Source organism: Neurospora hispaniola (assembly GCF_033458365.1).
Source record: "Neurospora hispaniola strain FGSC 10403 chromosome Unknown B0T23scaffold_4, whole genome shotgun sequence".
Classification (NCBI taxonomy): domain Eukaryota; kingdom Fungi; phylum Ascomycota; class Sordariomycetes; order Sordariales; family Sordariaceae; genus Neurospora; species Neurospora hispaniola.
Genome location: NW_026944409.1, coordinates 1,335,463 through 1,359,519, shown reverse-complemented (window position 1 = coordinate 1,359,519; position 24,057 = coordinate 1,335,463). Strand labels below are relative to the sequence as shown.

Genomic DNA, 24,057 nt, shown 5'->3' with positions numbered 1-24,057 from the left:
CAGCGCCGGCCTCGTCTTGCTCCGCTGTTCAGGCTGGAGCCCCTCGAGGATGGGACTTGGAGACGTCGACAGCGACGTCGGCGGCGAGTATCGTATCGATGGACCGCAGATAGACACACCTCAGGGCCAGACGAATGCAGGTTGGCAATGCATCATACCAGGTATCCAATATGGCAGAGCCGCTCTCCTGCGTGGAATCTGACCTGAATCCTGCCCGCCTTGGACCCTTCCAGAGGTATTCTCGTCGGCCCAGGCGAGCCAGGGTACTGAAGCTTTTTTGGGGGGGTGGGAAGGGTGGGGTTTAGGGGCAGAGCAGGCCCGGGGACGGGGTTAGGCGGGTACATACTGGCAATACAGAACTAGTGTAGGGACGAGCCTAGCTGCCTACCCAGGTACGGCACTACGTCTCCACCCTTGGCAGCAGTGACGAGGTCCACCCCAGCAACGTCATGAATGACACCAAGTCCAAACTTGAGATGAGAATCTGGTGTTGATTGCATGGGCAATGGGGTCGGCAAATAGGGATTGTAGATATGGCAGCCGTACAACAAACCATAACATGCCTTTGGGCGGCATATAGTAGATACATGGAGATCGCTCGCTACCTCAGCAGCATAAACTTTGTTCACTGTGCACCAACTATGCACCATAACAGGCAACAGCGGGGGTACAGTGAGGGCGGGGAACCAAGAAACAAAATATAGGTAGTATTACCAACAGTCCCAACCGTTCCAACATGAGTCAACTTAGAATCCTTCTCCCGCCATGATGGTGCGACCACCTCCATACCATAGCGTGCCGTCCCGCACTTCAAGCCCCTTCTCCTGACCGACAATCCACTCCCCCATGAACTCGCCGTCGACAGCGTCCCACACTTGGGTCTCCAGCCATTCATTGATCTCTTTTATCGCCCGAATCCAGCTTTGCCGCGCCAGAGGTGTTGCGTGATCCTCTTGGTCGAGATATCGCCCGAGCGTGATATGAGCGCTAGGAACCACGTACCGCGACCTGACCTCAACCCCGGTCTTCTTCACTGCCTCGAACAGGTCTCTGCGGAGATGGTGGTACGTGTACCCATCATGCTCCTCGGCTGCCGGGACGAACGACACGGCAATGGCCGAGAGATCGTAGGATATCATGGGTCTCACCAACCGGACCCGATGCAGAAACGTCAGGTTCGTCAACAGCGGTATCGCCGGCCGTATCGACGACGCAAGGCTCGCAATCTCGTCCGAGGTCTGCGAGTGCGCCAGCTCAAGTGTCGTCATGTGCATACGGTGCGTAGGCATGAGCCATAAATCTAGGTCGCATCCCATCAGTCATTCCACGATACGCGCAGACCCGGGGCAAGCAGCAAGGGAGAGTGGCTGACGCACTAGGAGCCGCCTTCTGGAGAAGGGTTTGCAAATGGGAAGCCAGTTTCAAAATGTGCTCTGGTGGTCTTGCCCAGACGACAAGACAGTGTCGTGGGTCTCGGAATCCAGGCTGGACCGACGGTCTTTCGAGCCGAAATAATACAGGGTCGACAATCAGTTCCTTGAAGTCGGCTGACAAGAACTGCTGTTGTTGTTGGAGATTCCGTGTCAGTCGATGACTGGCATACAACGATTGTATCTCGGCCTGGACGTTGAGCGCGGAGTGGTGAGTAGAGCTTCAAACACCCGCAACTTTTCCCCCTTGGCATGGAGGGAGAGAGCATCAACCGAGGCACCTACGGGATGGTCATTGCAAATCTGTATGAGGGCATCATATGGGTTCTCTCCTGGCCTGATCTTGACACCAGAGAGGTGTTCGAGCTTGCTTATTGCATCGACTGATTCGATCACGGGCTTCATTGTGTGTTTGCTAGGACGAAAGGGGCCGAAGCAGATGACGAATGCAGCTTTTTTCCCAGCCGAGTGCCCAAACTGCACGGTGAGTAGGTGTGTAATGTTGAACATGTGCCAGCCCTTTTTTTTAGTGGTCGGTACTGAAAGGACAACATATGTCATAAACGGTCGATACAGTACTATTGGGCACTCCTTCCATAACCTATCTTCAGCTCTACAAACCCTTTTTAGTACACCAAGGTAGATTATTCGTAAATACTACAACACCAAGTACCATCCGCGAAACACCGAGACACTTGATTACTACCTCTACTTACTAATGCCCCACCAAGTCCATGCATTCAAACTCCCATTTATCTGTTTGTGCATAAGGCTGGTGGTGATTATCAGCCGCCACATAGGCCGTCCAACACCGAACTCCGGACAGCAGGTCAAGTCAAGCAAGCCATGCCACAACGATTGCACCGCCGCCGGCCTGCTAGTTGCATGTAAACATCAAGGCAATGGTATTCCCACACGGCAATGCGCTCTTTAATTACAGTTTACTCGCTCTCGACTGAGGTTGGAGGCGGACCGTGACAGTGGACGGACCAAACAAAACTTCTTGACAGTCTTCCACGGAGACCTCGTTGGCGAACTGGAAAACGAAGAAATCAATCGCCTTGTCAGCTGGGCCAAGGGCCACCATTGGGGAGTGCCACGTGCCTGCCCCGTAGGTTACAGCCTGGTTCGTAGTGGCGATGAAAGCACGGAGGCCCTTTAGGTCGGGTAGCCCTCGACCCGGCAACTCTCGATTAGCGATCGTGCCAGGAGGCCGCGAGGAGGGAACTGGCAGCTGTTGGTCTTGGGCACTCGGCGAGAGGCTTGGGGCGACAACGACCAAGTATCGACTTTGTGGATCGGCACGGAGTGGGACAAATGTTTGACTGGTAAACGGATGGCGCTCGAGGACGGTGACCGGGAAGATTTCCCGCTCGACCCCGACTTCGAGTCGCCGAGGGAGCGCCCGTGATGCACACGTAAACATGTTGGAAACGGCCACTCCGGTTCGGCCGCTCGGTGCCTGGTCGTAGAGGTTTTCTATCCGTGAAACGTGCTGGTACTTGATTGCCGTCCCCTGGTTGGCGACAATGGCATCGAAGGGCATGCCTGCCGTGTCGTTGGCCATGGCAGGGTGGAGGTTGGGTTGTGGATTTGCAACCGCATCACCAAATGGCTTAAACGCTTCCAGTTCAAGCGGTACCGCATCAACCACCATGTCCAGTCCGTTTAGTCTTATCTTGATGGGGGTAGCCATTGCTTAGTCGTGAACAGCCTGTACCCCTTTTTTGTTGTTGTGAAGACGTCGTCGTTTGACAGGAGAGATAGAGGCAAGGCGATCTGATTCCGTCTGAACAGCAAAGTCGTATAATATTCGAGTTGACTTTCCGCGCGGGCATATACTCTATCGTCGTTGCTAAAAGATAATGATTTTTGGTAAGGATTTGGTACTTGGCGCCCAGAACCCCCCAAGTAGAAGGGTGGTTGCTGGCATGCAAGGTTGATGCCGAGGTCTTGGCTTCTTGGCTTGGCCTGGTGGTTAATTTGTATGGCCCCACACAGCTGATTTATTCGGCTCGGTTATATACACTAGGGTGTACAGACAGCCCAAAAATGTCACGAAAGGTTTGGAAGTTTGGAAAACTTAAAGTGATAACGCGATCGATAACAGTCAACACTCCTTCGGTAAGGATCGAACTTACAGCCTCCAGATTAACAGTCTGACGCGCTAGCCAATTGCGCCACGAAGGATTTCCGATGACATGCATGTTTATCATTGCATCTAGGAATCCCCATATACATAATACTAGAGGTAATGTTCCCTTTCGACCAGCTACAAGTAAGTCCCTTCCAAGGAAAAGACAGACAAGGACAGGATCCAAAAAGTACACTGCTAACCGCAACTTGTAGGATAATCAAGATGCCCACGATACGCTGCGTTGAGCATCTAGCTCTGAAATTGCGCACTCGCATGCTACATGTCATCCTCGTTGTCACCCTCTAACCATATCTCATGTCCATCACCTTTCCACACTGAGAAGCTGGCCATCCGAGTAAAGCTACTGCGCTCAAACCCCACCATGCTGCACCAACAATATCCATATTTAGGCCAAGGCCATACAAGAAGCCACAAAGCATGGGTCCCAAGGTTCTGGCGAAACTGCTAACGCTCTGCCCGATGCCGTGTACCGTACCCAGCACACCGGGATGCGGAGTGCAGTTGTTGACTAGAATGGTCTGCGCTGGCAACACAAACGTACGTCCAGCGGCCTGAAGGGCGAGCACTCCGGCCATGGCCACCCAAACTGCAATGCCGTCCTTTGGGCTTGGCGGCGGCGAAGAGCTCGGCACCAAGCTTAGGTATGGCACTAGGAAGTAAGTAATGGGAAGAAACAGGAGGAAGAAGTGCCAGCTTCTGACCGTACCCAGCCGTGCAGAAAGGCACGGGTAAAGTCCGAACTGAGCTGAAGGCCGATTCCAATTACACCGAGAATAGCTATGGCCGTACCCACCTCAAGGGGTTGTAGGCCTGAGCCCCCGGTAAAGATGAATGGGGGATCCCGCACCAAAGCATTCGGAGAGGCTGCGGTTTTGGTTGGGTCGTACACGGGGGTGGTAAGGAAGACGAACCACAGCGAGTTGAAGGTACCCACGTGAAACGCAAGGAGGGAGTTTGCAACAAGTGTGAAGCTGACGTTTCGCGTAAAGATGCGTCGGAAGGGGAGCCGCTGAGTATATCGCCTCCGGACCTGATGATGCTTCCCAGCAGCACCGTACGTCGGCTTGACTGAGGACTTCCTTTCTTCGATTGCAGAACCAAGCTCCAGCTCGGCACTTGAGTCTGTGGATGCCAGTGGTGCACAGAACGCCTCCGTGTCACCGCGAGAAAAACATCTCCGAAGCTTCTGCCCCAGTTCCAGGCCTCTGTCCCGCACCATTGCACCCGAGTCTAGCGTCTGAGAGTCACAGAAGCGAAATTCCTGTCTTTTTCGAGTTTTGTTGTTTGGAGGGTGGAGGGTAACATGACCAGCATGAGATAAACTTGCCTCTTCCAAGAAAAGCCAGACTAAAATCATGGCGAAAAAGAGAAACACCGCCGACAGAATCTTTGGAGCAGCATATGGGCGGTGTGTAAAGAAGTTGATTTTGCCAAACCTGTCAGGATAGGTTCCCGCAGGGTCTGAAAGAAGACCGCCCAGTATAGGACCAACAATGATGCCAATGTTGAAAGTCATAGGAAGTAGCAGAAAGGCCCTGGACTGGTGTCTATCATACCCATTACATTGTTTAGGGTCGGTGGGGAAGAAGGACAAAGGTCCCGGGCTAAAGAGGTGAATTTACTTCTCCTCCTTGACGGTTTCACTAATCCTGTAAGCACGATATGTCAGCACAAGATTTGAGAGGTTAGCACGAATGGAAGTTCAATTACTCATCCAGGCCATACTTACATGGTTCTGAGAACGACTTTGTTCCCGTTCGTCATTCCACCCAAAGACCTAAAGAGAAGAGCTTCCCAGAACGAAGTAGAGAGGCCGAAGCCGACGCATAATAGCACTTTGAAATGATACCTTTAGCAGAAGCACGGAAAGAGTGACCAAAACTCTTGAATGATGAGAGCATCGGTTGAAGTAATTACCAGAAACGTACTTGTACCACCGACATCGATCAAAAGCACGATTTTGCGGCCACACCGAGGAGAGTCGGCAACTCACCCCCACAGCATAGCGGTAAGAGATTGGGCAGCTGTAAAACTGGCACTGATTTGGAATTGCAGGTCCGCAACGGCGACCGCTAACATGTCGCTACGGCGGCGATCCATGGCATATATGCTTAATACACCATTGGGAGACAGACTGACTGAAGAATGCCAGCCTGGCCGGCAATAGTCGAGTCAGGAAGGTCGGGCTTGAACCACTACAGCTGGTAGAACATATAGGACTTGATATAGCCAACAGTCAGCAATGGATGAGCCGCTCGCTGCATGACGGATTATGGAGAGCCTACCTGAAGAGAGGTCTGGATAAGCGGTTCACTCAACCTAGCGAGAGCGAGAGTGATGACGATAAGCTGGTCTTTCCGGGGTAGGTGACCCCAAGAGGCAGCCTTCGCACCGGTGAGGTGCCGCTGGGGTGCAGACTCAATAGTTGTCTCGGTAACCGTGTCCGTAGCCACGCCCGACATGGCGACGGGAGTGCATCGGGACCCATGCTCATGGTTCAGTGATGATTCATGGTGATCAAGGTTAGTGATCAAGGACAACCTCCCGGTCCCGGCCTCCGCCTCCTTCGCCTTAGCACCCGCATCCACAAGACAGGCACCAAAACAGGTGCGGCATCGCGGGATCCGGGGACATCCGGACATGGGGAACCGGAGCGGTTGACCCCACCTGGCCCCCCAACTCCTGGCCCATAAACCATCTGGACCGGGCGGGAAGATTACGGGAAGTAGCCACTGTGGAGAGTGCACGAGTCGGGTCCCGTTAGATCAGTCGGGTACTGTACGACGTAGGAAGAAAGTCAGGGACTTGCTGCGGGATCACAGATCGGGGTGCCAGAGTTGTTGTAGTATCGTTAAGACTGACTTATCGGTTAACGGCCAACCCGCGTCCAAGCCGAAGTACTGGGTAAGGTAGTCGCATGAGTTTGAGATGAACGGGGAGGAAGCTACCGGGTCCGCTTCACTCTTGAGCAGGCAAGCTGGAAGATTCAACGTGCAAAGAATGGCGAGACAAGTTGGCAGCCGATATGGTTGTGTAAATGTATAAACTTGAAAGGAATGGAAAACGCACATCACACGCCACCTCCTTCGAAACCTACGTGCCGCCACAGATTCGCTTGACCTACTTACTACAAGTACAGTAGCATCCGGGCACAGCGTGGCGTCACTTATAGTCACGGAAGAGAGATACCTAAGGCGTAGTCAACCTGAACGTCGAAGAAAGACTAACCTCTACTCGTCAGGTCTTCAAAACCGGTCTGGCTCGCCCGCTAGTCAGACGGTCGGTTTTGAAGACCTGACGAGTATAGGCGGTGGTGGTTCCAAACAACCGATAAGACAGCTATGCGGGCCATGTCAAAACACCATGCATACTGAGGAGGTCGAATGAAGTGACCGACTGTTCGGTTTGCGTCACCGGATGATCCATCATCTCCCCGCTTCCTCCAACCGATCAGTGACAGCATCGGTGCCGCAACGGCTTTCTTCTCCACTACACCACACTGGTGTACATAGTATGCATCTGCTTCGGGGCTTGGTCGATGCCCCTTTGGTGCCTATTGGTTAGAGGTAAGTACTATGTACTGCGTAGCGTACACATCACCCATGGAAAGTCCGTTAGCGCCGGATTCTGATATACTAGAGGTATTCATTGAAGCGTGCTTCAACTGTTCAGAGGTGGATAACATTCACTGTCTTAGAGGGGCTCATTCATGACCCGCATCCACCGAACGGACTGTTGAGGGACGGTTCGTCTACAGTTAGGTCTTCGTACAATAGTTTCTTGGCCTCTTATTGGTCAGATACGTGGCACGGCCCTACAATTGGTCAGGGCGTCTTGCCAAGCAATGCTCTAATTGGCTACTTCGCAAACAGTGTTTCTAATAGTCCGCGCTAGAATATACTGGGTCCTTCCGTTTCTGAAATCCTCTACCAAATCTCTCGATATCGTCTATCGATAAGGTTATTATCGTCCTCTTTACATCAATGAAGCAATGAAGTAATAAAGCAATGAAGTAATGAAGAGTAATTGGGCGAGGACGGCTATGGCCGTCCGAATAAGGAACGGTATAAGAGATGGAGATTCCCACGCTTCAACGAATACAGCGGGCGTTGCTTGAACTAGGGATCCAGCATCGCATCGGTGTCTGAAAACTATTTTAATTCAATCACCATTCTACCACATTTTATACAAGAAGCTAGTATCAACTAGATGCGTTCCGCAGGCTCTATACACCTTATTCGGTTTTCCGTTTTGAATGTGGTTCTCCTATCAACTTTTTATAGAGTTCTGCAGACCTCTCTCACAAAACCTGCGCTAAGTGAAACGTTCAAGAGTTGATGTGTATAGCAGTGCATAGCCTATTATTCTTTCTTTCAAAGACGTGCGCGCTTCACGGACCAAAGGGTTACCAGTAAGGCAAGGCATCTAATCAGCTGTAACTCTCAACACTGGTGCTTACCTAGACTGGCGAGTCTGCATGCAGGCACGTTCAGCCACGGACACCAGCGCAAGATAGTAGGGACTAACATTGTGTTATACACTATACTATAGTGCAGCATTCAAGGGCCGGAGGAACTTGACCCACCACTCGTCCCCCCAAGGCCAGCGCAACTGTGTACACTAGTTTGGCAGTCTCCTCGCTATTCGCGTCTTTGAAATTTGTCCGGGTTTGTGCCGCAGAGGACAAGGGGAAGGGGGTCCTCCCAAGTCCTGCTGTGCACTAGTCTTTATCACTTAACCTCCGTCGACAACGTTTCAGCGGACCCGCCCCACAAATATGTGGGTCTCCCCTCCTCGAACTTTTGTAAGAGGTTTGTTACGGTTTTGCGTAAAAACGCCGTCGGCTGTAGAAATTTCTATATAAACTTTAAATTTCAATTTTATATATTCCTTTATAGTAAAATAAAGAAAAATAGTAAAAATAAAAGTAATATACTTGGAAGACGGTCTTCTTGAGCTCCTTCTAAATATATAATTTTTATAAAGCTCGGACCACCCATTATAGTAATGCAGCCCCAAAGGTAAACTTTCGTCGGCTGTAGTTGCTTTAGAACCTTTGAATACTCCTTATTTTAAAGGTCAAAATAAATTGTGTAGTGAAAAAAAAATACGTTGAGGATGGCCTTAATAAGACGATTCTAATAGTACTATTTTTATAATATACGGACTACCCGTTAAGGTAATGCAATTTCGAGGGGGTAGTATTCTATTTTTCCACTTTTAAATTTCTCTTGATTTTAACTTTATTATAAATATAATGAGTAAAATACCTATATGGGGAGGATGGCCTTAATAAGGCGGTTCTAACGGTATTACCTTTATAAAGTTCGGATTACCCGTTAAGGTAATATAGTTTTGAGGGGGTAAAAGCTTTAAAGTTTAAAGCCTTGTATTTTAATGAATATTGATTGTATAAGAAAATTAAGACTAGTATTAGAATTGGACTAAAAGGCTCTATATACAAGGTATTTTTATTTATTTCTACTAACTCTATTCGATTTATAATATATAATAATACTTGGTTACTATTTTGTAGCCGACGACTAAAAAACCTAAAACCCGTTCAGACCTACTACCGTAAAAACGGGTAAGTAGGGTAGTTTTAGAAGTGTAAGTCTAATTGAGACTAGCTATATACTTCCCATCGCTTCCTTAGGTATATTATATATAGTACTGTCCTCTATTAATGTAATTTCCCCTTTTACAGTCACACACAACTGGATCCCTCAAATGTAAACTATTTCTACGGCCTAGAGTCCTAGTTTTGTATATTAGTAAGGTACCTCTTCGGGTAAGAACTCTCCCTAATACTAAATTCGAGCTGTCTTTTATAATGTTAAATGTACAGCGAGTATGTTTGTACATAATACATACACTACCTAATTCAATCCTCTATTATATATATAATCCAGCCCTTATAAGTTTATTAGCGTGTTACTTAATAGGAAATTTGTATTTTTTTTTAATATAGGCCTTTAACTAGTCAACTTATATTAACTAGATTATTGATCTTGAGGGTTATATTTTCAAAATAAACAGTTTTTAAAGACGCTATTATTATAGGGCTAGCGCCCTGGATTAAAATTCGGCTTTACCAAGTCTGCCAAAGCGGGATAGAACGTATTAATAAGGATACGAGCCTCCTAATTAGTCGGATCTACATATTTACTTAGCCTATACGCCCGACTATAAAACCTTCTTTCGACTGTACTCTTCTAATATAATCTTCTTTTATTCTCTTTATTAAATATAATATTTCAATTATTATACGACTATTCGCTATATAATACTCTAGTAAACCCATTATATTATATTTAACCCTCTTTTTAATTCCCGTTATTATCCTCTCGCAAGTACACCTAAAGAATTTTCTTCCCGTCGCCTTCGTACCTAAACAATTCTCCCTTATTTATAATACCCGTTCTCCCTTTCTTTATTACCTGGACCTCCGCCCCACTCGAATATAGTACTGACTTAAATCCCGTAATCCTAAGACCCTTAAAAATACATATATCAATCTAATACTATTTTTAAATTTATACTAAGCGAATTCATTACCCTTAAAACTATACTAGCTAATTAAAAACCAATCCTTCCTACCCTTAAGAAGTTCCTAGGGAATAAAAAGGATTTCGAAATATAGGTTTTAAGTATATAAATTAAACTCCATATAAATAGCTTCGCTATTAGCGATTTAAAAGTATGATTTTATTATTTATTCGCTTACTTATTGCCGGTTGTTAAGAAGCCGTTTATTATTTTTATTACTTCGCTTCAGTTTCCTTCAAGATTTATTAAGAAATTTAAACTTATATCTAGGGACTCTAACGTAGTTAGAAGAGTTAATTAAAAGTTTTACCGATTTTGTTGGAAGTTAAGTGAATTTAAAATAGTTTTCTTTATTTACTTTAAGGAAATATCTCATTGCGTTTATATTAATTTCTAATTAGAAATAATTAAAATTAATTAATTTACTATTATTTTAAATAATAATTAGAAATAATAGTTTTTTAAAAGAATTAACGTATTTGAGTAGTATTTATTATTGTTTAAATACTTTCGCCGTTTTAATAGAAATATTCTTTTATTTCGATATTATTATTAAGATATTCGGTTAATAACAATGACGTTAGTAATTCTATAAATACCTTTATTAATTATATTATTTTAATAAGAATGAAGGAGAGTAATAATATTTCTTAGAAGTAGAAGAATAAATAGAAAAAAGAGGGTAAGTATAGTAATTGTAGTAGTAGTTCGTACTAATCTAAGAAATACCTACGGATTTTAAAGATAAATATAGTCCGGTTGTAATCTAGTAGAGGCTTGAATAGTTATAGTAACAATATTGAAAAGGGAGAAGATTTAGATTAAATAGAATTATATTAATAGCAACCTTAATAATATTAGGGGTAAAGGAGTACTACTACGTTTAAAAGGCGGAACCTTTAGAAATTTACTAAGTATACTTCTATTAATTAGAGTAATAAAACTATTATATAGTACCCTTTACTATTTAATTATATAGGTGGTATTTACTATAATATATAATTATTAGAGGATAGTAAATATAATATTTTATAAATATAAGGATTATTAAATTACCTTTATAGCAATAAGGGTAAAATTCCTACTAATGGAAGAAGCAAAACGATACAAAATATTAAATAATAGTTATAATTCTAATAACCCCTACCATAAATTTAGCCAGTAAGAGAGGTCCCTAAATAAATACAGTTTAAAAATATTCTTTGGTTTAATTTTAGTACTTTGGCCGGAGTATAACTTTATAGGGGTAGCAGTAAACGTATTATTATTAATTTAGGTAGAGGGTAAAAATTATATAGTATTTACTCGGAGGCTTAGATAGATAGATCTTTCTATTCTCGTATTATCAATATTTCGTTCTTACTTAGTCAGGTATTTAGCATGGAACAATTATAAAGGATTTTAATTATTTCTCGTATATTTAGTAGTACAAATAATCTTTTCTAGTACAGTAGAGCGCACTCCTTAAGGGGGAGTAGGGGGGTAATATTATAAGGTTAGTACCTTAGATTAAAATTCAACTTTACTCAATTTACTAAAGCGGGATAGAATATATTAATAAGGATACGAACCTCCTAATTAGTTGGTGTCACGGGGCACGAGCAAGCACTAAGCTAAGATTTTGATTATTGTGCAAAGAACAGGAAGAGAATCCTGTGCGCGTACGAGAACTATATAGGGCACGCTGTAGAGCCCAGCACTCGGACCACACAACGCGCGTATACGTAACTATTGTATTATACTTAAATAGTTATATACAAGCTAGCTATACTACTGTAGTGTAGTACCCATCTATATATAGGAATATAGCAGTAATACCTATAATACTACCCTCCTTTAAAACGAAGCTCCTATTCGAAAGTCTATTATTATTAATAGAGTGGGTCTCCCGCGGCCTTCCCTAATTACACCTAATTAAGTACTAATAAAATTTCTTACTAAAACGGGAAGCCGTTTAGCGTTTTTCTAAGCCCGACTCCCGCTTAGGGGCGAAATACTAGCTAAAATATCGCTAAATTTAACCCTTCTACTGAAAGAGCTATTATTATACCTAATAATCTATTTATACGTTGGAAACTAGTTTAATTAATATATATAGAGGATTTTAACGATTCTTATTATTACTAGCCCTAACGGGGGTACTATAGGGACGCTTATAGTATAATAGTTTATATAGGACGTTTATAACTATTATTAATATAAGATAGAGAACTCGTATATTCAACTTCCTACTTATAACTCGTTTTTCTCTTTAAATGTTTAATTATTATACTATTAACGTTTTTTAAATCGTTTTTATCTTCCAATCTTAGTATTAATTATATATAGGCTGTTTTGGAGAATTAATAGACGTAGAACCGCCGTTAAATATATTATCTCTTAGTACCGTTAATAATTATTCTAAAAAAGGGTAGACTATGAAGTATTCGATTAAGGTATACAGAATAAATTGAATTAAATTCCTTTCTTTTTATTTAATTCTCTACTTACTTTTTATTTAGCTTCGAATTTCGTTTAATTTACTTATCCTAGGGTTATATTAATATTAATAGTAAGATCTTTAATATTAATTAGAGTTCGTTAAGGTTAGTAAGGTTTTTAGACTTCTATTATACTTTAAATCCTTTTTTATTTAAAAATTAAATAAGGGAGACTTACTTCGGGATAATTGTTATAAAATTCCTATACTAATTCGTTATAATTATTTAAATTTATTATTAATTGTTAATTGGGGGGGTAATAAATTTATTTTATTTAATAATACTAATTATTCCCAATTTTTTAATAGTTTAAAAGGGTTTTAAATTCCCAACGCTTATCTTCTATAAAATTATTAGTCCTAATAACTACTATCCCTTTATTTACTTTTATATTTATAATTAATTCTACCTTTTCTAATAAACCTTCTTCGTATAATTTTACCCTTAAAATATTAATAATATAGGTAATTTTTATATTAGTCAGTAGAAATAATTTGAATAAATAAGAGTCTACTCTTATTATTCTAAAGAACCTTCGAATTATAGGGATAATTTAATTATTAGCCAACCCGTAGTATAATTTTCTATATTAAATATTACTATATCGCCTAATTTATATTTAGGAATATCCCTTCGCCTTAAATTAATTGCTACTTTAAATCTATCTTATACTTACTTTAATAATATAATTAATTTATTCTAAATTAATTTAAAACGTTCTACAATTTTAGTAACCTTAAATATTTATTATTATTACTCTAGGGTTATATTAAGTAGTAGTAACTTTGTAGGCTCCGTTCCTATTTAGGAATAAAATCCGTAGTTCGTAAAGAATAGTAATACTCCTATAGTTACGGATTAGAAGTTATTACTTTAAAATTCAGCTAAGGATAGCCAATTTACCCAATCGTCCTATACCTAATTGATGAAAATTCGGAAATATTATTCTATTTCAATATTAACCCTTTTAATTTAGCTATTAGTCATTTTATAGTATAAGGTTATTAGTTTTGATTTAATACCTAATCTATTGAATAACTACTTTTAAAGTATAAAAATAAATTATATGCCTCTATTTAATACTATAGTATCTAGTAAATTATATAGTATATAGATATAATCGATAAACTTCTCTACTAATTCTTCTATTAATAAAATTTTATAGGGAATAAAGTATCTCATTTTTATTAATCGATCGACCACTACTATAATATATTATTATTATTATTAGTCTTATATACGCTAATTATTTATATAGTTTGCCCTATAGGCATACAGTGCTACTTCGCTCGTAGTCGGTAGGAAAAACCGTATTATAATAGCCGAATAAAAACCCTCCGCTTTGCTATCGTTATAGCGCCGTATTAGTTCCGTACTATCCTATTTTTCTTCTTTTTAATATAATTTTACTGTTATAACCGAGGCTATAAACTTTTATTATATACGTGGCCGACCCTACCCCGACTAATCGCTACCCTCCCTCTGTTTTTCTACTATTATTTCCTTATAGTTAGTAGCCTTTTATTCTATTTTTCTTTAATTATATTATTCCGGGTCGCTTAATTTATTTATAAAGGAAACTTCAACCCGGTTTTCTTTTTCCTTCCCTCTTTCCTTCCTTATATTACGCTATTACCTTCGTTATATTATATCCGTATTTTAACTAAATCCGCCGCCATCCTATATTTATATTTAACCCGATTCAATATTACTATTATTATATTATACTATATAAAAAACTTCCTAGTACTATAAAGAAACCGTTTACTTCGAAGGCGTTAGAGGTTATAACCCCCTTCGACGAATCGGAGGGCGAAATTATAATAAAGGCTGTAGTAATTAGTATTAGCCCTACTAGTTCGCTTTATAATAATATCCTAATTAAGCCCGTTACTTTCGAAAAAGTTAGAAAATATTTATTGAAGGAGATGTAAGAGAAGAAGGGCGCTACTATAAAATATTTCTAGCTTCCTAAATTTTATAAATAATATAATTCTTATACCTATAATTTATAGTATATTCTTCCTATAATTTATAATAATTTAACTAGCTTCTAATTCGCCTTTAATTAAGCTTAATATCTTTAAAATCCCTATAAATTTCCGTTTTATTTTTATAACGTCCTTATATCTAATTCTTAAGGTAATCTACCCTAATACCCCTTATTATAAATATTAATCGTAGAAAAGGATTAAAAAATATTTAAACGCCGAATTTACTCCCCTAATATATACCTTTATTAGGTTTACTATAGTACTATATAGCTACAATACGGCCTAGGGTAATTTTAAGGTTTTTATTAGTAAGGTATAAATTGTAATTATTATATAGATTATAATAAACTATATTAGCGCTGATCTTTTATTTATTAGTAATTATCCGGCCTTAGATTCCATTATAGTAATTAAATTTCTATTAACAAAAAGGAAATTTATTTATATTCTTATTGATATTTCTATAAATTTTACTCTATTTTATAATAATATTACTATAATTCGTTTTTATATTATAAGGATTAAGGAAATTATTTATATTCTTTTTAATAAAATTAATTTAATTATTATTAATATTAAATATATTAATAAGGTTATAATAGTAATTTATATTAAGTAGAATAATTTTAATAATTACCTTTCTATTATAAATATTTTATAATATTCCTATATTGGCCCTGTTATTAATTCTTTTTATAAAATTTTTCAATATCGAATAAATTATCTATAATATTTATAATCGTATTTTAAATATAGGTTCGGTTAACGATACTACTTTTATTTAACCCTATTATAGTATAAAGATAGTATTCAATAGTATTTATCCTAAAGTTAATGAGGGGAATTTTAGTATAGAGGATAAATTTTTTAGTAAGGAGGGTGAAATTGGCGATAATGCTAATATAGTATTGGTTATTAATAATATAAAATAATTAGTACTTTATTAACCTTCTAATCTCAATATAATTTAATTTTTTTTTAGGGTTATTATTAATATATTTAATATATATTTAATTAGTTCTTTATTAGTTCCGATACAATCCTATTCCGGTTAAGTAGTTCCTAGTTTTAATTAAGTCTCTTATATATATAATTAAATTATTCTAATCTATATTTCCTAGTATTTTTTCTATTTCCCTTACTCTTTTAATTTTAATTACTAATTTATATTTTTATAGCCTCTATAGCTATAGGGCCTATGATAGAATTTATTTAATATTTATTTTAAATTTGTTATAGGATTCTTTTTTATTAATTAATTATATAAAGGTATTTTCGCTCTATAACTAAATTTACTCCGTTTCCCAATACTCTAATATAAAATATTCAAACGTTTCCTTCCCTACACTATACTAGTAATATAGTATTATTATTTTTAGAACTTTTCTCTCGAAAAAAAATACCCGTAGGCCTATCTTCCTAATTCTTATTTATATTAATAGGGAGCTTATAACCTTCGATAAATAATATAATATAGGATTTTCGTTCGTATTAGGCTATATATAATATTATAATATAATTCTATTGAATTATACGTATACCTCTATAGCGCTTAAGCGTTTCCTTTTCCTTATTATTTCGGCGACCTTTATATACTATTTTACTACTTATTCTCTTTTTATTACCTTTTTTAACTATTTCTCCCTTTCCCCCGGCGTAAGTTCTCTTACTTCCTTTTATAATATTAATATATTTTCAATTAGGGTTTATTGTACGGCCTATTCGGCCTTTATTCTATTATTAATCGGCGTTAAATATAGTAATTATTATATTCTTTAGTTCTAAATTTTAATTACTACTTATACTAATATACCCTGTACGAAGGCCGTTACTAGGGAGCGTGTTAAACGTTCTTTAAATACCTGGACCTTTTTATTAAAATAAAGGTTAAAGGGAGGGTAAAAGGTTTCCGTTTTGAAATTAAAGGTTAACGCCGCTTTATATATATTAGATATTACTTAGAGGCAATTATTTTAAATTATAACCAAATTGTATACTAATTTATATAGTTCTCCTATTAGCTTTATTAGGGTATAGTAGGTTAATACGCTATAAATTACCACTATTTAAATTATTTTAATATAGATTTTTTATATGCGTATAAAGCTATATTTTTACGTTTTTACTATAATTTATATTAGGGTAAATATTTATATTAATATTTTTTTCTTTACTATTTAGAAGTATATTTTATAAGTAAGTTTATGGTCGAACTATACGTTTAGGAACCTTACTAATTCCGTAGGTATTAATTAGTGGCCTCCTAGGTTTATTATTTCTTGCCTTGGCTAATATATTTATATAAAATAAATAAGCTCCGATTTTACTATTTTAAATTCTATTCTTTTTTCTATTACTTATTGAAAGTAGATTTTCTATACGGTTATAAACTTTTCGTAATTCTCCTATATTAATTTTGAAAAGGTAAAGATATTGATATTATTAATAAATCCTACTATTATAGTACTTTTAAGCCTTTTTAATACCTTATATAGTATAATTATAAAGAGGAGGAATAAAATTAGAGAGAGGGGGGATCCTTATAGCACTCCTACGGCTATATAGAACTCTTTTAATATTGTTCCGTCGAAATAGAGGCTATTTATTCTATCTAATAAAAAGTTTATAATTTAATATAAGAGTTATATTAGTAATTTTTTTTCTTAAAGTATATATAGGAATTACCTATAGTTTATTTAATTAAATACCCCCTTAAAATTAAGGACGAGTAGTAATATAACCGCTTCTAATTCCTAAATTATATATACTATTTCTATTACTACCCTTATTACGAATTCTATTAACCTTCCTTTCCAATTCCCTATTTAACCCTCGGGTAGGAGCCTATATTCCTCTATTATAAATGCAAATTACTCTACAATTATAGCCTTTAATACCTTTCCTATATAATTGAATAGTATAATAAACTTCTATACACTTATAGTTTTTTATTATATTACTATTTTACTAGATTTCTTTAGGACTACTACCTTAGCGTATCGCTATTGCACTAAAAATAACCCGAATATAAAATTCCTTATTATTACTATAATTAATACTTCTATTAATTTCCGCCTATACGCTTTAAAAAGTTTATTAGAAATTTAATTGCTTCTTAACACCTTATTAGGTACTATATACTATAGTATTTTTATTATATTATTAGTATTAATTATATAATTTATTATTAATCAGGATTTCTTTTCTATTTATTAATTTAATAGGTAATCTATTAATATATTAACCGTTAAGAAGAACCTTTCTGCTAAAACTTTGGCTTTATCTTTATAGTTTTTTAATTCTTTATTATTTCCTTCGTAATATAGTGCCAATATTTTAAATAGCTCTAATAGTAGGTAGTTATAAATCCTTCCCTATTATTCTAATACTTATAATTTTCTTAAGTCCTTCAATATATCTTCTATAAGTATACGTTATTTCTTTATCTATACGAATTATATAGCTTCGTCCTATTTCTACTTTGTTTCGTTTAGTTCCCGTCTCCTTATTAGTATCTTTTTTAATTTCTACGCGTAGGCTATCCTTTTTTATATATTTAATTACCTCCTTCATATCTTTATCCTATTAATTTACCTATTTACTAGCGCCCTTCTTCCTTTTTAGTACCGCCTCATTTACAATTTTAATTAATTAGGCTATAAGGCGGTTTATTACTTCCTCCAATTCTTTTTCTATTAAAATTACTTATAGGATTATAATATATTTATTAGCGAATTCCTTAATTTTCCTAATGTTTATAAGTACTTAACTATATCCCGCATTAGTTTCTATCGGTTCCTCTACAATTTCGGTATATATAATTACTAATTGTATTTAATAGTCGGACCCGATTAACGTTCCGTCTTCTACTATTTAATATATAATATATAACGATTCTATAACCTAAGTATAATTTATTATACTATAGAATTCGCCTTTTATTATATTCCCTAACCTTATCAATTTACTATATAATATTATTAAAATTAACTAGTAATTAGCCGCTAATATTAGGAATACTCTATTATTCTAATTCTCTCTCCTATAAATATTCTAATTCGGATAATAAAAATTTATATTACTTATCATAATATTCTTTCCCTTTAACCTCAATATAATTTCTTTTAAGAGTATTTATTAATATACTTCGAATTTTAAATCCTAAATTAGTAAATATACTAACTATATTCGTATTTCCTCAATTCCCTTTCCAAACGATACTATTACCTAATCGTCTCTTTATTTATAATTTTACTATTCGATGATAAAGCGTTTACTAATATATATTACTATATATTTCTAATTAGCATTATCTAATATTTAATAGCGGAATACCCTAATATTGGGTAAACCTCTTATAATTACGCTTCGGCCTGATTCCTATATTACTATAATATTATATTAATCTTCTATTTCGAATACAATTTTTATCCTATTATATAATTTTATTATATTCTAATAGAGGATTTTCAAATTTATTAGATTAATAATTAAAATTCAGTAAATTTCTTATATAATCGAGGATTCGACTTTCGTATAGTACTAATTATATTAGTAATCTATTATTACTATTTTGCGCACGCTTTTTTAAAATAAACCTTAAATAGCCGGTACTCCTTTTTATAATTACCGTACTTTTTAATAGACCGGACTTCCTACTATTAGGCTTTTAAATTTTTAAATAAAGTATTAGAAATATTAATATTGCTATTATTTACTTTAGAGCGAACCTATTAGATAGTAGTAAGGGCCTTTTAGGTAATCTCCTAATAATTTTAATTTTAATTTAGGGTTAGTATCTTATTAATTATAATTAATATAAATGATGGAACGTATTTTTGTAATTATTCTATAAACGTTATTATAGTACGGCCCTATATAATTCTTATAAGCGGGTATTCGTTCGATACTGTAATATATCCTTTACGGTTGTAAGGGAGGTACTTTTTAAGTTCGGGCCGTTAATTGGAGGGGTAATTAGCTTCGGATTCTACTATAGTTGCGCCCGGGTATCTCTTCTCGGTATAGTAAGGGTATTATACCTCCTTTTCGTTAGGGTAGAAACGGTTTAGGTAATTAAATTCTTAATAATTATAGTACTATTAGGATATTATATCTCTTTTAAAGGGTTTATAGTAGAAAGTATTACCTATTTAAAAAAGGGAATTCTTTATTAAGTATACTCTATTATTTACTATTAGTATTTTAAATAATAAGGAGCCTTTTTCACTCCTGTATTTCCTTTATTATATTCTCGCTTAGATAATATTAATACTATTCTTTTCGGATAAACCCTTTACTAATACTTTAAACTCTAAATTATTAATAAATATTTATAATATATTGTAGGCTATTATTAAAACCGTCCTAAAAGCGACTATAATATTTTAATAGGGGGGATAGCTCAGTTGGGAAGATTTGAGCTTGGCCCCCTTTCGTTTTTATCCGAAAGGTCGTAGGTTCGAATCCCGCTCCCTCCCCCCTCTTTTATCCGGTTTTTTCGGCTAGATCGGATAAAAGATCTTCCCCGCTATCGCTCTACTAAATGCTCTTAGAAGAAGAAGAATATTTATAGTAAAATTAAATATAGGGGCCCACCCTAGTCCAAAACCCTAGGTATACGTAACTAGGCATGTATTAAAAATCTTATTCTAATTGAAGAAGACGCGCCGGCCTCCCCCGCTCTGCTAATAGGGTTTAGGAATTGGAACCCTACCTCCGAAATCCATTCCAGAGCCACGGTTCCGCTCGGATGGAACCCGTCCAATAATATAATAATTAATTAATTATATATCTTACTAATCCTAATAAAATTGAAAATTCTAATTATAAAAGTAAGACCCTACTTCCCTACCCCTACCTTAAAAATAGGATAAAAAAGAATACCTACTTCCGGAACGAACGCTATTAAAGTATTAGGTAGGGAGTAGGGTTTAAAGGACTAATTAGAAGTAATGAAATTTACCGGGATTAAAGAAATAATATATTGAGAGAAAATAAGACGAAAGAAGTAACTATAGCTCCCCGGGCCCCTTATAGTAAAGTACGACGAAGGGTTCAGGTTAGGGTTAGGGTTAGATATAGAGAAGCTGAGGGTTTTTATCCGAATTTTAATAATACGGTTTTTCCCTTAGACTACGAACGAAGTAGTACTATATACCCATTAGGTAGACTAGTATAACTAATTAGTATAATAAGATAATAAATAAATAAATAATATTTTAATAGAAGATATATATTATTTAAATTTAATTTTTAAAATTCTAACATTTATTTTCTTTATTAAATATTACTATATAGTTTCTACTAAAGTATAGTTTTGTTACTATTTTAATTTTAGCCTTAGGATATTTCTTATTAATTATATTAACGGTTTCTATTATTATTTATCGTTCTTTATCGGTTAGTAAGGGCTTTTTATTTGATTTTATTATTAAATACTATTTAGCCCGGAGGGGAATAATAAGTTAAGTATTTATTAGTATGAAATAGGGTTTTTTTATATTTATAGGGGGGGTATTCAAGCCTATAGCTATTGTAGTTTAAAACTTCGGAGGGGGAGATTTTTAAATTTTTATAATTTTGGCAATTATTTTTTTTAATTTATTAATATCGTCCCAAAATTACTTCGTATTATTATTAATAATTTAAAAACTCTAGCTTCGGGTATATAGGGTAATTATTATAATTTTAAAAAGTTTTTTAACTTATACTACCTAGGTAGTAAGCGGGCTATCGACGCTAAGAAAATTTATAGCCTCTTTTATAAACTTTTCTCATTCTTTATAAAATAGGTCCGAAATTTCCGAGGCTTTTACTAGCTCTATACCGGCCCGGGGTATTATTATTATTATATCGGCTCCGGCCGCCCCAAATACATATCAGCTCGACGCCAACCCGCCCCTAACGTTTCCGGTCGCCCCAATACCTACGCTTTCAATATACGATTGATATAGTATTATAGAGGGGGGTAATCGGACGTCCTAAATACGATTCTGATATTAAAAACGATTTTATCGCTATTGTTGACTAAGTACCCGCGTTTCAACGTTTTCGCAATCCTTATAGTCAATATTTACTATAATATATTAATATACCGGCCCCTTACTGCCGTGTATTAATTTATATAATAGTATAATATAATTGATAGATATATTATATTAAAGTATGTAAAGTAGTAGTAATAATTTTAAAAAACCTACTAGTACTATTCTTAAAGGTTTTATTTTCAAATATAAAAAATATTCCTTACAATATATATTTATAACTATAATTAAACTTAGCTACTAATATATTCAATTTATTATATTTAGGGTCTTATCTCTACCCAAGTACTTACCTAGAGCCAACGCGTAAATCCTATAAATCAACTCTAATTAAGTTTTTTTATTATTTAGGGGTATAATAACCCGGTCCCTAAATATAACTCTATTATTAATAAAGTAACATTCTGTAAATAGGATATATAAGATCTTTTTTAAATACTTTAATTAGCGTTTTCCTTCCTTAATAATTACCGAAATTTCGGTTATTGTTGTTAAATTACTATATAATCTTAATATTAAATTATTGGTATATACTACCGAACTATCCTCTTCTCTATTATCTTCGCCTTCGCCTTCGAATATATAAATAACCAATAGCTCCCCTATATTTAATATAATATTAATATAGAATTTATCCTTCCCGTTGAATAATTTGTTAAAACGATTTAGGTCGATTAATAGCCTCTCCTTAACCTATAATCTATCGTTAGAGGTATCTTTAGGAATGTATCCGGGTTTTCTACTCAATATATCTAACCGTATATTAATAGAACTGGGCCTATACTTAATTATAAAATTGAATTTTAATAGGAATTCTAATCAGTATATATACTTAAATATAAATTTCTTTATAGTATTAAATATCTTTAGGTTCTTATAATCTATAATAATTTCGAAGGGTCGGACCGCTCCCTCCAACTCCGGTTACTATTCCTCTAATATTTTTACTACTGTAAGAAACTCCTTATTATAAATATTATAACTATATTTAATTATTAAATATTTAATTAAAAAGTAAATTATTAAATAGAATTAGTTATTATTATATATTTAGAATAGAGTTCCGCCTAATAACTAATTAGAAATATCGATTTCTACTATTGTAAGTTTCTCCCAATTATAGATTTTTAATACCGGCGCTATTATAAATACTTCCTTCAATAATTTAAATACAATTTTATATTTATTATTCTACTACTAATTAACGCCTTTCTTTATAAATTCGTATAGTAGTTTTACTATTAAGGAGAACTAGATTATAAATCGTCGATAGAAATTTATAAACCCTAAGAATTATTACAATTATTTTTTAAGTGTTAATACCTCCTAACGGGCAATAGCTTCCACCTTATTTAGATCTATCTTAATATTACCGGGGGTAATAATTAAACCTAAATATTTCGTCTATTGAATATAGAATTCGTATTTATTAATATTAATTTATAGATTTACGTCTATTAAACGTTAGAGTACTTCCCGAATGTATTTAATATATTCTTTATAAATCTCCAAGAAAATTAGAACGTTATTGAAGTATATTATGGTATGTACGTCCAAAATATTGTATAGAATATTGTTAATAAAATTTTAGAAGGAGGCTAGTACTCCTAATAGTCCGAAGGAGTATATTAATAATTCATACAATCCGAACTATATAATAAAAACTGTTAACTATTCGTAGTCTTCTATTATATATAATCTATTAAATATTATTGTAAGCTCAGATTCGTAGAGGGTAGCCTGGAAGAGGGCGTCGAGAATCTGGGATTTCTTTTCTTAAGGAAAAACGAAGAGGAAAAAATGATTTAATCTTTCCGGGTGGAAAAAGATAGTGGCTTTGTACGAAATTGAATGCGTGGTTGACATGGGTGTATAAAACGTTCAAAGACGAATAGAATGGTATTGGGTTTGTGTGCGTAGGTAGAAGAATGGTAGTAGTATTGCTTAGTGATGAGATAGCTATAAAAATTCTATTCCTCGAAGGAAACCTTCCTTCTTATAGACTTTCTAGTCCTTCCGGTTATTCAGTGAACAGTCCGTCTGTTTAGTTGGATTCTTTGTCTTCTAAGGAATTTAAAGATAGTCTGTTCAGTACCGTACGGTTTAGAACGATTAAGAAATCTATTTTAGAAGTTGGGGGTGTTTTAAGGTTAAAAGAATAAAGGGTTCCTTTGTTGATAAAGGTCTTTGTCTACCCTGGTCAAGCTACTACGGCAACTACGGCGCTAGTCTAAGCCACCCCGGGCTGTGCCGGTTACCCCCACACCCTCTACGAGGGTTAGGGTTATATATAGTAGAATTTCAACTACGTTTTATTTATTTAAATAAAATTAAATAAATTCAACCAAAAATATAGGGTATATATATATAATAAATAATACCTATATATTAACCTCTTAT

At 35.9% G+C, this 24,057-nt stretch overlaps 3 protein-coding genes, 1 non-coding gene and 1 pseudogene across 5 annotated transcripts; 1 reads left to right on the top strand and 4 right to left on the bottom strand.

Moving 5' to 3' along the window:
- Window positions 1-322: 322 nt before the first annotated feature.
- B0T23DRAFT_379424 (RNA ligase/cyclic nucleotide phosphodiesterase) lies at window positions 323-2,104 on the bottom strand. Its single transcript, XM_062837147.1, has 3 exons — window positions 1,716-2,104; window positions 1,377-1,620; window positions 323-1,300 (listed from the first exon to the last, which is right to left on the bottom strand). The coding sequence occupies exons 1-3, from the start codon at window positions 1,989-1,991 to the stop codon at window positions 747-749; spliced, it is 1,074 nt and encodes a 357-aa protein (XP_062692775.1). The 5' UTR covers window positions 1,992-2,104; the 3' UTR covers window positions 323-746.
- Window positions 2,105-2,109: 5 nt separating this feature from the next.
- On the bottom strand, window positions 2,110-3,406 carry B0T23DRAFT_379423 (ureidoglycolate hydrolase). Its single transcript, XM_062837146.1, has one exon. The coding sequence runs from the start codon at window positions 3,124-3,126 to the stop codon at window positions 2,365-2,367; it is 762 nt and encodes a 253-aa protein (XP_062692774.1). The 5' UTR covers window positions 3,127-3,406; the 3' UTR covers window positions 2,110-2,364.
- Window positions 3,407-3,546: 140 nt separating this feature from the next.
- Window positions 3,547-3,620, bottom strand: B0T23DRAFT_t173. The gene has a single exon. It is a non-coding gene; the product is annotated as a tRNA-Asn (tRNA).
- Window positions 3,621-3,843: 223 nt separating this feature from the next.
- On the bottom strand, window positions 3,844-6,230 carry B0T23DRAFT_404397 (uncharacterized protein; the record flags this gene model as incomplete). Its single annotated transcript, XM_062838897.1, has 9 exons — window positions 3,844-3,910; window positions 3,949-4,111; window positions 4,155-4,224; window positions 4,436-4,825; window positions 4,964-5,135; window positions 5,211-5,237; window positions 5,582-5,671; window positions 5,728-5,783; window positions 5,874-6,230. 9 exons carry the CDS (start codon window positions 6,228-6,230, stop codon window positions 3,844-3,846), a joined length of 1,392 nt encoding a protein of 463 aa, XP_062692773.1.
- Window positions 6,231-20,004: 13,774 nt separating this feature from the next.
- On the top strand, window positions 20,005-20,091 carry B0T23DRAFT_t211 (annotated as a pseudogene). Its single transcript has one exon. The product of its transcript is annotated as a tRNA-OTHER (tRNA).
- Window positions 20,092-24,057: the final 3,966 nt, after the last annotated feature.